Source organism: Cinclus cinclus, chromosome Z (assembly GCF_963662255.1).
Source record: "Cinclus cinclus chromosome Z, bCinCin1.1, whole genome shotgun sequence".
In the NCBI taxonomy this organism is placed as follows: domain Eukaryota; kingdom Metazoa; phylum Chordata; class Aves; order Passeriformes; family Cinclidae; genus Cinclus; species Cinclus cinclus.
In genome coordinates this window covers 41,972,701-41,986,634 of record NC_085084.1, presented here as the reverse complement: position 1 = coordinate 41,986,634, position 13,934 = coordinate 41,972,701, and the positions used below count along the sequence as shown (strand labels likewise).

Genomic DNA, 13,934 nt, shown 5'->3' with positions numbered 1-13,934 from the left:
TGAAAACAATTTCTTAAAATTAATTTGAAATATTAAGTCTTTGAGTATATATAAAATGTTAGCATACATGACAATGCTAGCCTGATGGTCAGTAGAAAACCTTGCACAAAAAAGCATAGCTCAACAGCTCAAAGAAGTAATTAAAGGATTATGGCATTCCTAATGAAAAGACAGGTCACAGAACCCACTAAGGACACAAAGGAAATTTCAAAGGAGGCAAAAGGAACCCTCCAAGAATATAATTTATTTTAAAAATTTATATTGTATCTATTTATTTCTCAGAAATCAAAGAAACATAAGTCAAAAAGCTGTTCTGTACAACACAGATTTAAGCATTGTCCTTTAAATATCATCACACTACATATCACTTTCAAGTTTTCCCAATAGGTTGAATAAATGAAAGAGTTCTTTTCTGATAACGACTTTACTTCCACTCACTGTATCGACCAAATTTTAAATAATGAAGATATGAAATAGCTGGTGACTTACCTGAACGGCTATGAAAGATATTAAAAAAACAAAACATAAAAAAACCCTATGAATTTACAAGGAAACTGAACTCACAGGACTTTTATTTAAACTTTTATCTCGAAATACAAGAATAAAATCATAGAATCACTTGAACTGGAAAAGACCTCTAAGATTGAGGCAAACCATAAATTCAGCACTGCCAAGTCCATTACTAACCATGTCCCTAAGTAATCCAACTACATGTCTTTAAATACCTCTAGGGATGGCAAATCCACTATATACCTGGGCAGTCTGTTCTAATGATTGATAACACTTCTGCTGAGGAACTTCTCTCTAATATTCAATCTGAGCCTCTGCTGGCTCAACTTGAGGCTATTTCCTCTCATTCCATCATTTATCACCTGGGAGAGGAGATTGACTCCCACCTCACTTCAAACTCCTTTGACAGAGTGGTGGAGAGAGAGGTCTACCTTGTGCCTCCTTTTCTCCAGGCTTAACTCCAGCTCCCTCAGTCACCCTTCACAGGGCTTGTACTCCAGACTCTTCTCCTCTGTTGCCTTTCTCTACGCATTCTCTCACTTTGTTACAGTGAGGGGCTCCAAACTGAACAGCCTCACCAGTGCCAAGTACAGGATACAGTCACTGCCCTGGTCCCACTGCCCAAACTATTGCTGCCACAGGCCAGGATCCCATAGGCCATCTTGGCCACCTGGGCACACTCCTGGCTCATGTTCAGTTGCTGTTGACCAGCACCCTCAGGTTATTTTCTGCCAGGCACTCTGTCCCCAGACTATAGCACTGCCTGGGGTCGCTGTGATCCAAGTACATGATCCACCACTTGTCCTTCTGGAACGTCTTACCACTGGCCTCAGCCAACCAATTCAGAATGTCCGGATAGCTCTGGACAGCTTTTCTGCCTTTCAACAAGTCAACATTCCCATGCAAATTGGTGTTGCCTGTGAACTTTGTGACGGTGCACTTGATCTCATCATCAATAAAAATGTCAAACAGGACTGGCCTGACACTAAGTCCTAGGGAATAACTCTTAGTGGCCAGTTGCCAACTGGGTGTAACTCCATTCACCACTCCTCTCTGGACAGCCAGACAGATAGTTCTTAACAAAGAGGGCACCTATCCAAGCCATGGGCTGCCAGTTATTCCAGGAGAATGCTATGAGAGACAGTGTCAAAGGCTCAGGTAAACAACATCCACAGCCTTTTACTCATCCACTAGGTGGATAACACCGTCTTAGAAGGAGATCGGGTTAGTCAAGAACTGCCTTTAATAAACCCATATGCTGACTAGGCCTGATCACGCAGGTTCAGCACATGCCATATGTTGTCACTCAGGATGATCAGCTCCAGACCTCCCCCAGCACTGAGGTCAGGCTGACAGGCCTGTAGTTCCCTGGATCCTCTTTCCAGCTTTCTCAGTATCCTCATGCGGATCCCATCCACCCTCAAGAGCTGTCTGTTTCTAAGTGATGGAGCAGGTCACAGACCACTTTTCTTTCCATTATGAGGGTTTGGTTCTATTACCCATTCCTGTCTTTCAGCTCAGGGGGTGATCACCTGCAGAACAACTGGTCCTAATATCAAAGACTGAGGTAAAGAATGTAAAAAACACCTCAGCCTTCTCTTCATCCTTTGTCACCACAATTCCCTTTGCATCCAATAAATGGAGATTCCCCCTAGCCCTCCTCAGATATATAGACCCATTTTCTGTTGTCTTTTATGGCAGTAGGATAATGAAATTCTAGATGGGTCTTGACCCTTTTAATGTTCTTCCTGCATAACCTTACAATATCCTTGGAGTGCTCCAGAGTTGCCTCCCCCGTCTTCCAAAGGTCATAAGCTCTTTTTTTTCCCCCCAAGTTACAGAAGAAGTTCTCTGTTCAAACATGACAGTCATCTCATCTTTCAGCACAAGGGGACAGAAAATTCCTACACCTTTAAGATTTCTTTCTTGATCTACTGTTCAAAGATCCCAGCACCCTCAACAAAAATTGGCAGACATTTCTGGGAAAGCACATAGTAGATATAGGACATCGCTTCTCTGCAGCAATTCCCAAGAATGGCTTCCTTCACTTATTATTTGTTATATTAATGTTGTGAATATGTAAATCCCCTGAAGCAGTAATGCGTGGTCTGGCACTGTAAAACTCACAAGCAGAAAGGTTTGGAAATTTGTATCTGCTTGGGTATGGACTGCATTAGAATGCCTTGGAAGACATCAGCAATGGCAAAGGAAGTGATGGAAAGCTGACAATGCTACTCTCCATAACTTGTGCAATTGTAGCTGCATGACATAGCTTTTCTCCTTCATCTGGCCTTCTGAGGGATCACTACACCCAGTCAATCATACTTGTCAATTTCAAAGAGTGCTAGAAGCTGGTACAAGAAATAGCAGCCCCACTGCTTTGCTTATAGCAGAGGTTTTAGTCTGTAGGTAGAACCACAGAATATTTGGTGGGAAGGAGAATGCAGAAAATTTTTAAGGCTGCCTAAAGGTTCAAAGTCAATGACTGCATATTAATAGCAACAATATTTTGTTCTGAAATATTGCTGGGCTTAAGTAAAAGAAAACAAAACTATTTATAATGTTATGAATTGTCTATTTTAGCAGCATTTTATAATTTCATTTATACAGTCTGGGAGTAAAAACTTGCTCAAAAAGTACTAGCTTGTTCAAGCGTATCTCAGATCTCCTTTTCTTTGGGAATTTCCGAGACTTACTCAAAGTGTTCAGGTTTATGAAGGTGACTTGCAAGTCAATTTTTTCACTACAGCTTAGTGTCTCTATAGAAGACACCTCAACCTGCTTCCCTGGAAATCACTTTTTAAAATCATCAGACTCTGAAACAATTTTGTACAATTCCTGAATCCATCATTGTTACTCTTTCCTTTCTCTGTCAGGCAGTGTAGGAGACACAAGAGTGTCTCCCAGCAATGGCTGTGTAAGTGAATCTCCTTCTTCCCCATACTGCTCCTTCAGGTGGCATTGTCCAGCATGCTGTACATAGTAAGGCAAGACTGTGCTTGTACACACACATGTAAGCACAGGGCTGCATTTGCCTCCAACACATGCTGCCATCTTCCAGGCATCCTCTTCGAGCTATGAGGTTTGGTTTTCTGCATATGCACCCTTCTCTCTGCACTATGTCAGCTTTTGTACTCCACATTAAGGTCATTTTGGGAACAAACCTGTTCACTTCTTGATGGAAATGTAAAAGGTAATGTATAAAGGTGCTAACTTCTGCTTAAGACTCTCTCCTAGGACACATTGGGAAAAACAGAGTATGTATTATGAGGTGGATTTAAAATTATTTTCTCTTTCTTTTTCTTTTCTTTCTTTCTTTCTTTCTTTCTTTCTTTCTTTCTTTCTTTCTTTCTTTCTTTCTTTCTTTCTTTCTTTCTTTCTTTCTTTTCTTGCTTTCTTGCTTTTCTTTCCTTCTTTCTTGCTTTTCTTTCTTTCACTCCCTCCCTCCCTCCCTCCATTCCTTCTCTTTCCTTCTCTTTCCTTTCTTTTCCTTCTATTATTTATTTGATTATATAGTTCTCCCATTACCATGTCACTTGTCAAGTAAGACAGCAAGCATCTTGCAGCAGGAGCTGTTTGCTTATTTTGTTCTTGTTCGTTCATGCTTTGTTTTTCTCTGAGTCCTAGGAAGGTTTAGGCCTGATGGGAACTATTATGACACAACTTAATTATTTTCTAATATTACCACAGTTACAGATAATGGAACTTGAGAAACAACACAACACTCATAATTATCTTTTGATTCTAATTTGGTATTCCCCCAAACTTTCTTATCCTAAAGATGCTTGAAGCAGAAAACCAACTACATGTTTTACAACTACTAGTATCTTAGTAGATCTAATCATGATACAGATACTAGAATTTCCCATTTACATGTGATTTTCTGTGTGTCCAAAATAGGTGATATCTACTTTTAAAATCCTTTCCAGTCTTACTAGTAGTTTCTTCTATCATGAAGGGTGGTCTTGTTTTGTTTTTCTAGAAACTATCATGACACTATATTTATTCCAGCTGAAATTCTACAGTATATCGATCTAAGAAAACCCTTTATATGAAAGAGAAAACGCTAATATTGTTAATATTACAGGAGTGGTTAGAAATGTATAAAATCTCCCAATGTAATTTAATTATATTGACATCTTCCATATTATTTGCTCATGCTTCATTTCTGAAACAATAACATACCTCATTTGCTTCAAATTGACTATATTTAAATCAATATTGAAGTTATTGAGTTGAATACAGTATTGTTTTAACTTCTATTATTTCACATAGTATAATTTCTTTGTCCATAAATCTACTGATAGTATTATATTTTGACTCAAGGCCAGCACTATTCCATTCCAAAAATCTAAAACAGCTTAATAATTTTGGATGGGGATCTAAGGGAAAAAAAAAAGGATAATTTCCTTGTCAGTAAAATTATAACATTAATATAATCCTTTTTTTTTTTTTTAATTTCGAGGAGATCAGTTGAGTTGGTTTGCTGTGGAATTTTAGAGGTTGTTTAATTATTTAAGCACACAATTCAAAGGTGGAACATCCCATGCTCTTGAATAGTTAGCAAAAAAAGTTTGTGGGCATTTACCTTCTCTCCATTTACACACGTTCTTTCATTGGAGCAGAAGGTAAACAATCCTTATCACTGCTTTCTGTACCCCTTAGCAGATCTCTCTGTGACTCTGTCTCCCCATAACAGCTGGAGACTTGACTTCTGCTGCCTACACACACACAGACACACCTTCTATGGATCACTGCATGTACTGTCTGAAATAAATAATATTGAAAAGGCCATGAATTCTGGGATTCATTGGTTTAAAAACTAAACAGTTGCCTCAGGTGCTCTTACAGACTCAGTGGAAAAAAAAAAAAGTAGAATAACTTTTGCGTCACATTTTTTCTTCTTCAGGCTAAAGACAAAGTGAACTTCATCCCAGCTGATGGGACCACTACCCCAGATGTCATATTTGACTCCTCAGCATCTCTGGTCTAACACATAGATACTATTTAGAAATTCTGCTGCTCCATCTTTACTTTGTACAGAATGCATGCTTTTTCCAATCTGTTTTACAACTTAATGCCACATTATCTTCTCTGGTCTCCTACACACATATACATCTCTTCATCTTACAAATTGCTGCTCCTAAATTCTAGTTTGGTGTCTGGTCTTTTGTTCTTATTTTCCCTTGCTGAATGATATAATACCATATCAATTAAAAACTTAAGTTTTAATTACCATTTTCAATACCCCCTTTCCAAATTATTCTCTGTTCCATAATTCATCCAGCTTCTCATGCTTCATTTATTCTGACAATGCTCCAAAGAGTCTGATAGCAGAAAAAATGTACAGTTTCCTACAAAAAGTAACGTAACTTAGACACGCCCTTTGAGCTATGTTGCTGAAATTTAAGAGTTTTTTGGAAAATGACTTCTACAATGATGTATTCTATAGTAAGCCATGCAGATGTGTAAACATGCAGTTCACATGCATTTCATTTCACCTCTCCTCGGCCTATTTGTTTATACTCAGCCGATGAATGCCTCTGAGCATGATCCTGTCCTTGTATGGCTTTGAAATGGGTAGCCAGTGGGTAGGGCAGGGTAGTTTAGCAAGGGACACTTGCTAACAACACCTTGCCCTAGCTAAAATAGCTATGGTCTGTAAGCATTCCTCATTTGAAGGTAACTCACACATTGTTAGGTAGGATATTCCATGGAAAACATTTGCTGGGAAAATACAATGTCATTGGTAATGTTGCTAAGTACTGGCTCCAGAAGCTCAGTTTCAGCTTTTATTCCTGCCTTTCTCATCATACCCATATTTCTCACAAAGGTGGGCACTGAGCCCAAGTGATGTTAAGAACAATAATATTTAGCATGTTGACCCATTGTACTAACTTAAACACTGTTAGAGAGTTAAATGTTGCACACAGGCCAGTTGTACAGACTTCTTTCAGATTAAGAGTTTTAGAAGGATTATTTAATGATCTATTGGAGCTTGGAATTTTGGTCAAATATTCTTTGATCTTGGCATTGTTAAAACAGAGCTCAAAAACTATTTGATCTTTATGTGACTATATCAATAAAACAACTCCATTACAGTACTCCATAATCATGCTAACTTTTCAGTAATAGTGCAATTTAAGCTTAATTTAAAATTATGTTTTAGGAGTTCAAAAGAAACAGTGAAGTGAGTAAAGATATTAGGCTTGTTTCAGTGTGTGAGAAGCATCATGTAAATTTTTCAAGTCAAGTCTTGGCATTAGCTAGAGAGAACTTGGCTCTGCTCAAAGGAACAGACTTCTGTCAATGTCATGAACAATCCTAAAGAGTAACAACAATGAAGACAGAAGACTGCACTGAACAAACAAACAGAGCAAAGATTAACATTTATCTGAGCTTTTCATTTGCTCTCACCATTGCAGACATAGTAACATGTATGCAATGACTTCATGTTGCTATGTACTCCTTCAATGGAACAGAAGAGTAACAGAGAAAAGAAATGGACATCCAAATATAATTTAAATTGAACTTGTGTCTCTGTAGAGAAATCAAGGTATCTTTATTTTGTATAAATGTTGGAAAATCTCTGCGGCAGAAGTCACAGTCAGACTCTATGTTAACTGTTCAAAACATTTTGCCAATTCCGTACTTCTTCATGTCCTAATTCTTAAGTTCAAAGTACTCTTTAGGTGAGAGTGTTACAGCTTTGACTCTAGGAGGAGAGCAGAAAATACAAAATTGTCAGCAAATTTTAAATAGGAAGATAAAAGTTTTTGTATACTCATGTATGACATGGTTGATTGTGAAAAGTACTGAGAGGATAAAGTTCCTCTCTCCAGAGGGCACTGGGAACACAGTGTAACTGTCTCAGCATACCCACAGAGCCTCAGCAATCTCAATTTGAGTAACTGCTTCAATTAAGAAAGCAGATGGTAATTTCTCCATGGTTTACTTCCTACTGGTGCTCCTGCTAAATGAGACAGGTTTTAACTGAAGGTATGTAGTAGAGAAATGGAAATACTAAACATTATTGCCAAACACATCTTCTTGTAAAAGTAATACTGCTACTGAAAGTTAGTTGCTTCTGTTGTTTAAAAAATAATGGCTATACTATGTGCTTTTAAAGTATCTAGATACTCACAGAGTACTTGCAGCTAATTCCTGGAAGGCTGGCTAGCCATACACTGCTGGCTTTAGTCCTTGTTTCCAGCTCCTACATCACATGAAAGACAACTAAAAATACATTAAATACTTCTCCATACAAGCAAGTTAAAAAAATGCTGCAATAATGTTAGGTGCTGAAAGTAAAAGTGTTGTGTGCAAAGTTATGAAGAGAAGCAAAAGAAATTTTTAAAAAAGATTAAAATCTTTCTGCTAAAGTGTGGTCTGTGGTACAGCAAGAGAAAACCATGACAAGATTCAATTTCAGAGTTTCAGCATGTTTTGGATATTCCAAAACTCTATCAGATATTCAGGGTCAATCACAGATCTAACCAATATTGTTTGTTACTGTTTGGCCTGTTTATCCACCTCTCAAAACCCATATGCCAAGGGAATGATGTAATGACAGTCATGTCAAGTATCCATAATAATAAAAAAATAATAACAGAATAATAGTAATAGATGCTTCCCAGATGCTAAATAGCTTATGTGGAAATTTAATAGGCTAAATGTGCTACTGTATAAGGCCAGAGGGTGTACTTTATTGGAATTACAAATAAAATCTGCAAACACAAATTAAAATTTTGTAAACTGTAAGGCTGGAGCAGGCTACAGTTTCTGAAGTTGCTTGCCTGCCTACTGACACCATTAAGTTTATACAGATTTACATTATGTTGGACATTTATCTCTCTCTTACTTCACATTCCTGATTTTTTATTTATACTGTAAGCTCACTGTGACTACCAGTTTAGTGTAGGTGTAGAAGAGATTACTGGCAACCTTGCCCGTGGTAAATCACTACTGTACTAATTACCAAAGAGGAGGAACAGCTTTACCCCTATTGGGTCGCAGCTGTGACTAATAAGTTAAGTGTGATAAAAGGGGTGGGTTGGCTTATCAAGAGGGTCTTGGAAGCAGAGGGTGTGGAGAAAGAGGACCTTGAGGAAGGAGGAATGATCCAGGGAGACACAAAGAGTAAAACAAGGAAGAGAGTTGCTGCAGTAAAAGATCTGCTATGAAGGCAGTCTGTGTCTGATGGAGTCAGAGTCTGCTGTTGGAGCCTGCAGTCAAAGTCGAGCTGGGTGAAAGCCTGGGTCAGAATCTGCAAACCAATACTTGCAGTGTAGCCCAGCAGGAAGTAGCCACACAGTGGGAGCTTGACGTAGTCAGTCAGGATGGCTACACTGTAAAGAAAAATAAACTGGGACCCTTTACATGTGTTGAATGAGAGTTTATGTATTGGCTCATTTCTAACCCTCAGAAGTCTGCTGCTACAGATTAGGGCTGTTTTGTTGTTGTTGTTATTGTTTATAGCCTTTTTGTTCCCTCTGCTGAGACATCTGCACACTTTTGATAGGAGTAATTCTTATTAAGAACTCAACTTGCGAAACGGCTGATGCTGGGAGGCACAGATTACTCACCTTTGACCAGTCTCCCATTCTCCAGACATAGCATTTGGAATAGTCCTCACAGTCCTCTGCCTCTTTAGGTCTTGTGGACAAAACACATTTCTTGCGCGGATTAGTGCACCTCACAGTCCGATGCCGTACTCCCTTACCACACTTTACAGAGCACTGTTGGAAAAAAATGTTTTTCAGATTTCTACAAAATTCACTTACCCCATTTCATCCCCTTCTATATGACTTTTGCCAAGTCAGCATAAATATTTCATGGCTTCAGTGATCTCCTAACTTCCAACCTTCAATTGCATCAGTGCTATATTTATTAAAAAAGAAAAACTGAACAAAAATTCCTTATAGGACAGAATGATAATTGATCCATTTTTTAGCTAAAATTAAATTAAAACTTACTTGCTTAAGGAAAAAATAGGCTTTTTGAATAAGAAAATATGTGAAAAATTATGATTAAATGAATGCAAAATGTTATATTAAAAATATTAGGCAGCCTTTCTTCTTTGAATGGACGCACAATGAAATAAAATCAAAATAACATTTGTAGGAATAAGATAGGAAGCAACTTCAGAAAAGCTCTGTTAGTGTCCAACAGCCGTTTTTGGGAGGAGGAAAAAAATGTAGAATGGAAAAGTAAATATTCCAAAACCATGCAAGAAACCAGACTGAACTTGAAAATTCAAAGTCACTACTTAGCATGTGAAAGCTCTTTTCAGGTTGCTCAGAAGGTCCTAATCTATGTTTTTTTTTCCATCATTCCCACTTACACAGCCAAAAATGATGCCATTTCCTTCTCAAAACATTATCACTGCTTTTGATCATCCCACTGCTTGCAGTTCTAAACTCTTCTCTGCCAAGCTGATTATAACTGCAGGAAGCAGTAATGGCTAGCTTCCTATATAATGGTGATAGTAGGAATAACCATGGGAAATACCTCACTCTTCAAAAAATATTTATTGCTTCCAACAAAAATATGCTCTCTCATTTCTCATCTCTGAATGATAACAAAATGACTAAACAATCCATGCATTTCTTTTTCTCACCTCTGTAAATGGATGCCTTGCTTCTCACAACTGGCCCTTGCATCATAAAACTCTGTGCCACACCAGAAATTGCTGGTATTTGTATCTCCTATCTCTACCTTAGCATCTGCTTTTCATCTTTGAAAACATTCCCTATCAGCTAGCTCTTTCTTGCTTGGGAATCAAGGAGTTCTGCTGAGTAGAGCAATTCAAAGAAGGGACTGCACTACATTCAGAAGCTGCTATTTGTATTTTGATCATGGAGGGATCCATACCACAGCTTCTAGTATAAGAGGTAATTAGAACTGCCTTTATTCTTTCAATGAAGGGAGAAGTTCCAAATAACCCTTTCATCTTGTCCAGATGGCAGTGAGAGCAATACTCTTCTTCCTCTATGGTCAGTTAATTTTAGAAGAAATCAAAGGTGAAGAAAGCCAAATGGAAAAGCACATCTAAAGGTCTTAATTTAATAAAGCTTTTTGAATAATAATTGCATTTCACATCAATCCTTCAGGATGCAACATAAGTGAAATTGTGTTACGTACAAGCCCATTTGCCTATTGCTGCTGCTTTGGAAAAAAAGCAAATAAAGAGGAAGGGAAGAAAATGTCTTTCTTTGCCAAAGACTCCCCTCAAAACCTCTCTGAACCAGGATGGCATCACCCATCTGCTGATCAATATCCCATGGTACAAAAGAACATCCCAAATATTCCCACTCGGAACCCAAGGTCTTGTAGCTGATAAGTGGTGTCTTAATTCTATTTGCCCCTGGTTACCCACTACTAGAGACAGGATATACTTGATTATATGTGCTTGAAAACTGGCCCGAAGAGACTGTTGCATTGCATTAACTAGGCAAAATGTAGTAGTTATATACAGATGGTCTTCCTAGCCTCTGAACCCTTTGCCAAAACATTGCATGAAGACCATGAAAATCATTAGGCTGAGCTGTGCCACTTGATGATGGAAAAAAACTTATTTCCAAAAAAATACTAAGGCACAAACAATGACTATGAAGTATTTGTATAAATAAATGCAGCACCTCAGACCAGACTCCTGCCTCCCACACTGTCATGCAGTCCTGGCCTTCACAGCGCTGTGCAGAAGCAGGCTTTGGGCCCAGACAGTCCCTCTCCCTAGCTCTGATCAGGGTCCCATTTCTGAGCTGCTGTGTGCAGGCTACTTGTCTGTTCTGGGTTCCTTTCCCACATGTCCTTGAGCATGGTGTCCATTCTGTCATCATCCATCTGCAGAGAAACATGGGCAATACTATAATATGAAATCAGGAAGGGAAAAATACCATCACATCTTATTCTCTTGCTCACCAGTGTATACACCCAAGACACTCTTGCATATTTTCAGCCTCGTTTTACTGTCATTTTGCTAATGGAATACTTATTAATCTAACATATATTACATTACATATGGTATTAAGGCAAATTTCTTCCCCAGTCCACTACCCCTGTGTTTTCAAAGTACTTCTCTCTAATTATAATCCTAATTAGACAATTTCCATAATACACATACATTTTAAATATGACAGATCCCTGATCAGCCTGCCTGTTATTCTCAGTACATCTACCTATGGCAAGTGTATGTCAAACATGTAAAGTCCAGCATCCCTTGAAAACACTCTCTTGCAAGAAAGAATTACTCAAGTGTGAAAGACTCATTGCCCTGGAAAAAGCACAGAAGCTCACAATTCCTCATGTTCTTCAGAGTAAGGCCTAACAGTATGCATGGTTTAAATCACAACAGCAAGGAAGGCTGATGTAGTTTGGCAGAGCCCACATACCTGAAGAACACTTGTTCTAGAACATAATTTTCTCCAGATGTTCTGTAGATCCAGATTATGGCTATGTGCCCTTAAAAATCAAACAGTTCTGCTCCTGATGCAGTACACAAGAGTTTTCAAGGACACTTAGTTCTCAAGGAGATTTTTTAGGAAACTGAGATTTAAGAAATTTGTTTCAACCTTCTGTTATGCATTTATGGCAGGAAAATGAAACATTTAACTAAGAGGTTTTTAGTTATCTGTCCAGACAGACATATAATTTATAGATCATGACCTGTCAAGATAATTAAATAGACTTTAAGATATTTCTTCATATGCCAATAGCAAAAAGTATTATGTAAGTGTATACTTTAGTTACATTTCTGTTGAAAGTTAATAATATTTTGTAATGATCACTTACAGTGTACCAAAAATTGGATCATTAATTTTTTTACATTTCTCAGCACAGTGTCTCTGAGTATCAATTAGCAAAGCTTTAAAATTTTCACTTAAATTTGAAAAAAACCACAGAACATTGAGAATTTATGGTAGACAACACCTCAGAAAAAGATCAGATTATTCCATTTCTGTCTATTAAGTGAACAATGATGTTAATAAAATAAAATAAAATAAAATAAAATAAAATAAAATAAAAGTCTTCTCAAACATGCATATAATGCAGTATAAATAATTCCTTCAAAGGGTAATGCCCTAGTTTGGGAAAGACCGAACATCAGGGGTTTTGTCTTACTTAAAATTTATCATACTTCGCATTTTATCAATTTCAGTACTTCATCCTTTCCAAGAACTATGTCTTCTAGTTCACTTTACATACTTTCTTGAACAGTATTTGCATTTAATTTATTTTGCATTATTTTGTTTAAAAATGATATCTACCTGTCCTCCAGATGACTGCAGCAGACTGATCCCAGTGCTTACTCCTGGAGATGCTAGCCAGCTCTTGCTAGCTGCTCTCCCCTCCCTTGAAAGGTGTGGACTTGCTCTAACTTGCTTTACATAATTACATGCAATTCTTGAGGACACCCCTCAAGTCATAATTAGCTGCCAAGTGGCAACACTCTGAAATGGGCCCCTGTGCTGGGCTGGTCAGCAGGCTGTCAGTTCAGCAGCAGGGACACCAGTGGGTGGTGGATGGGCTTTGCTTGGTACGGGCTGCACATGGAGCTGCCTCCTGCCTCTTGCAGTGTTCAACCACCAGAGACTGGTTCAGCCTATTTACTGATCCACATACAAGGACTTTCCTCCCATGGGATGAGATGGAAGAGAGGAGCAAGGGGCAGGCTCGCTATACTTCAAGTTGCATAAATGTAGAAAAAGTGATTAACAGGGTTTTATTTATTTATTTACTATTTAGGGTACCCAGAGTTTATCAGAGCTTTAAAGATGTTAAGCCTTGTTTAAAAAAAGCCCAAATACTAAAACATATCACTAATTAAGACCACTGGATTAAATCCCATATATGTTTTTATATAAGCAGCATTTAAATTTCAGTTTAGTAGCACAGATAAGTCTGTGAGAATACTTCCTGAGAAAGGAATTAACTGCTTTATTAAATAAGAATTGATTTAGGCATGATGCTTAAGGATTCTCATTAAAACTCAGGAGAATTCCAGCATTTGTGTTTACCCTACATTTTGCATTATAACTTACTGTATTAACTGCCCATTCATTGGGCAGAAGTCCACTGTAAACTTTTTATATCTAGATATTACAGTTTAATTTATGCAAATCACTATTACCTTGTCTGGCAGGGCTGTTCGTTGCACTTGCGGATCTGTGGTTCAGGTTTTGTTAAATATTTACACTTCTTGTTGTCCACAAGACTGATATTCTTGTTCATAATCTTTGTGCAAGAGACTGTTGTCTTTCTTTCACCTAAAAAAAAAAGTATCAGGTGTGTGAGGAAACTAAGAATATGCAAATTGTTAAGGACACAGATACAGCTATTTCATATGCAGTTTGGCTAAAAGAACTGCAAAATCTGTGTAAAAAATTCAAAGCTAGCAGGGAGCCTGAAAGAAATGCTACAGC

The 13,934-nt window shown here is 37.9% G+C and overlaps 1 protein-coding gene across 1 annotated transcript in view; it reads right to left on the bottom strand.

Moving 5' to 3' along the window:
- ADAMTS19 (ADAM metallopeptidase with thrombospondin type 1 motif 19) overlaps nucleotides 1–13,934 on the bottom strand; it is a 137,384-nt gene that overhangs the window by 9,183 nt on the left and 114,267 nt on the right. The window contains exons 19-21 of the mRNA XM_062513086.1: nucleotides 13,643–13,778; nucleotides 11,151–11,355; nucleotides 9,096–9,248 (exon numbers count right to left, since the gene is read on the bottom strand). Coding sequence (XP_062369070.1) covers nucleotides 9,096–9,248; nucleotides 11,151–11,355; nucleotides 13,643–13,778 — 494 coding nt within the window. The remainder of the gene's footprint in view (nucleotides 1–9,095; nucleotides 9,249–11,150; nucleotides 11,356–13,642; nucleotides 13,779–13,934) is intronic.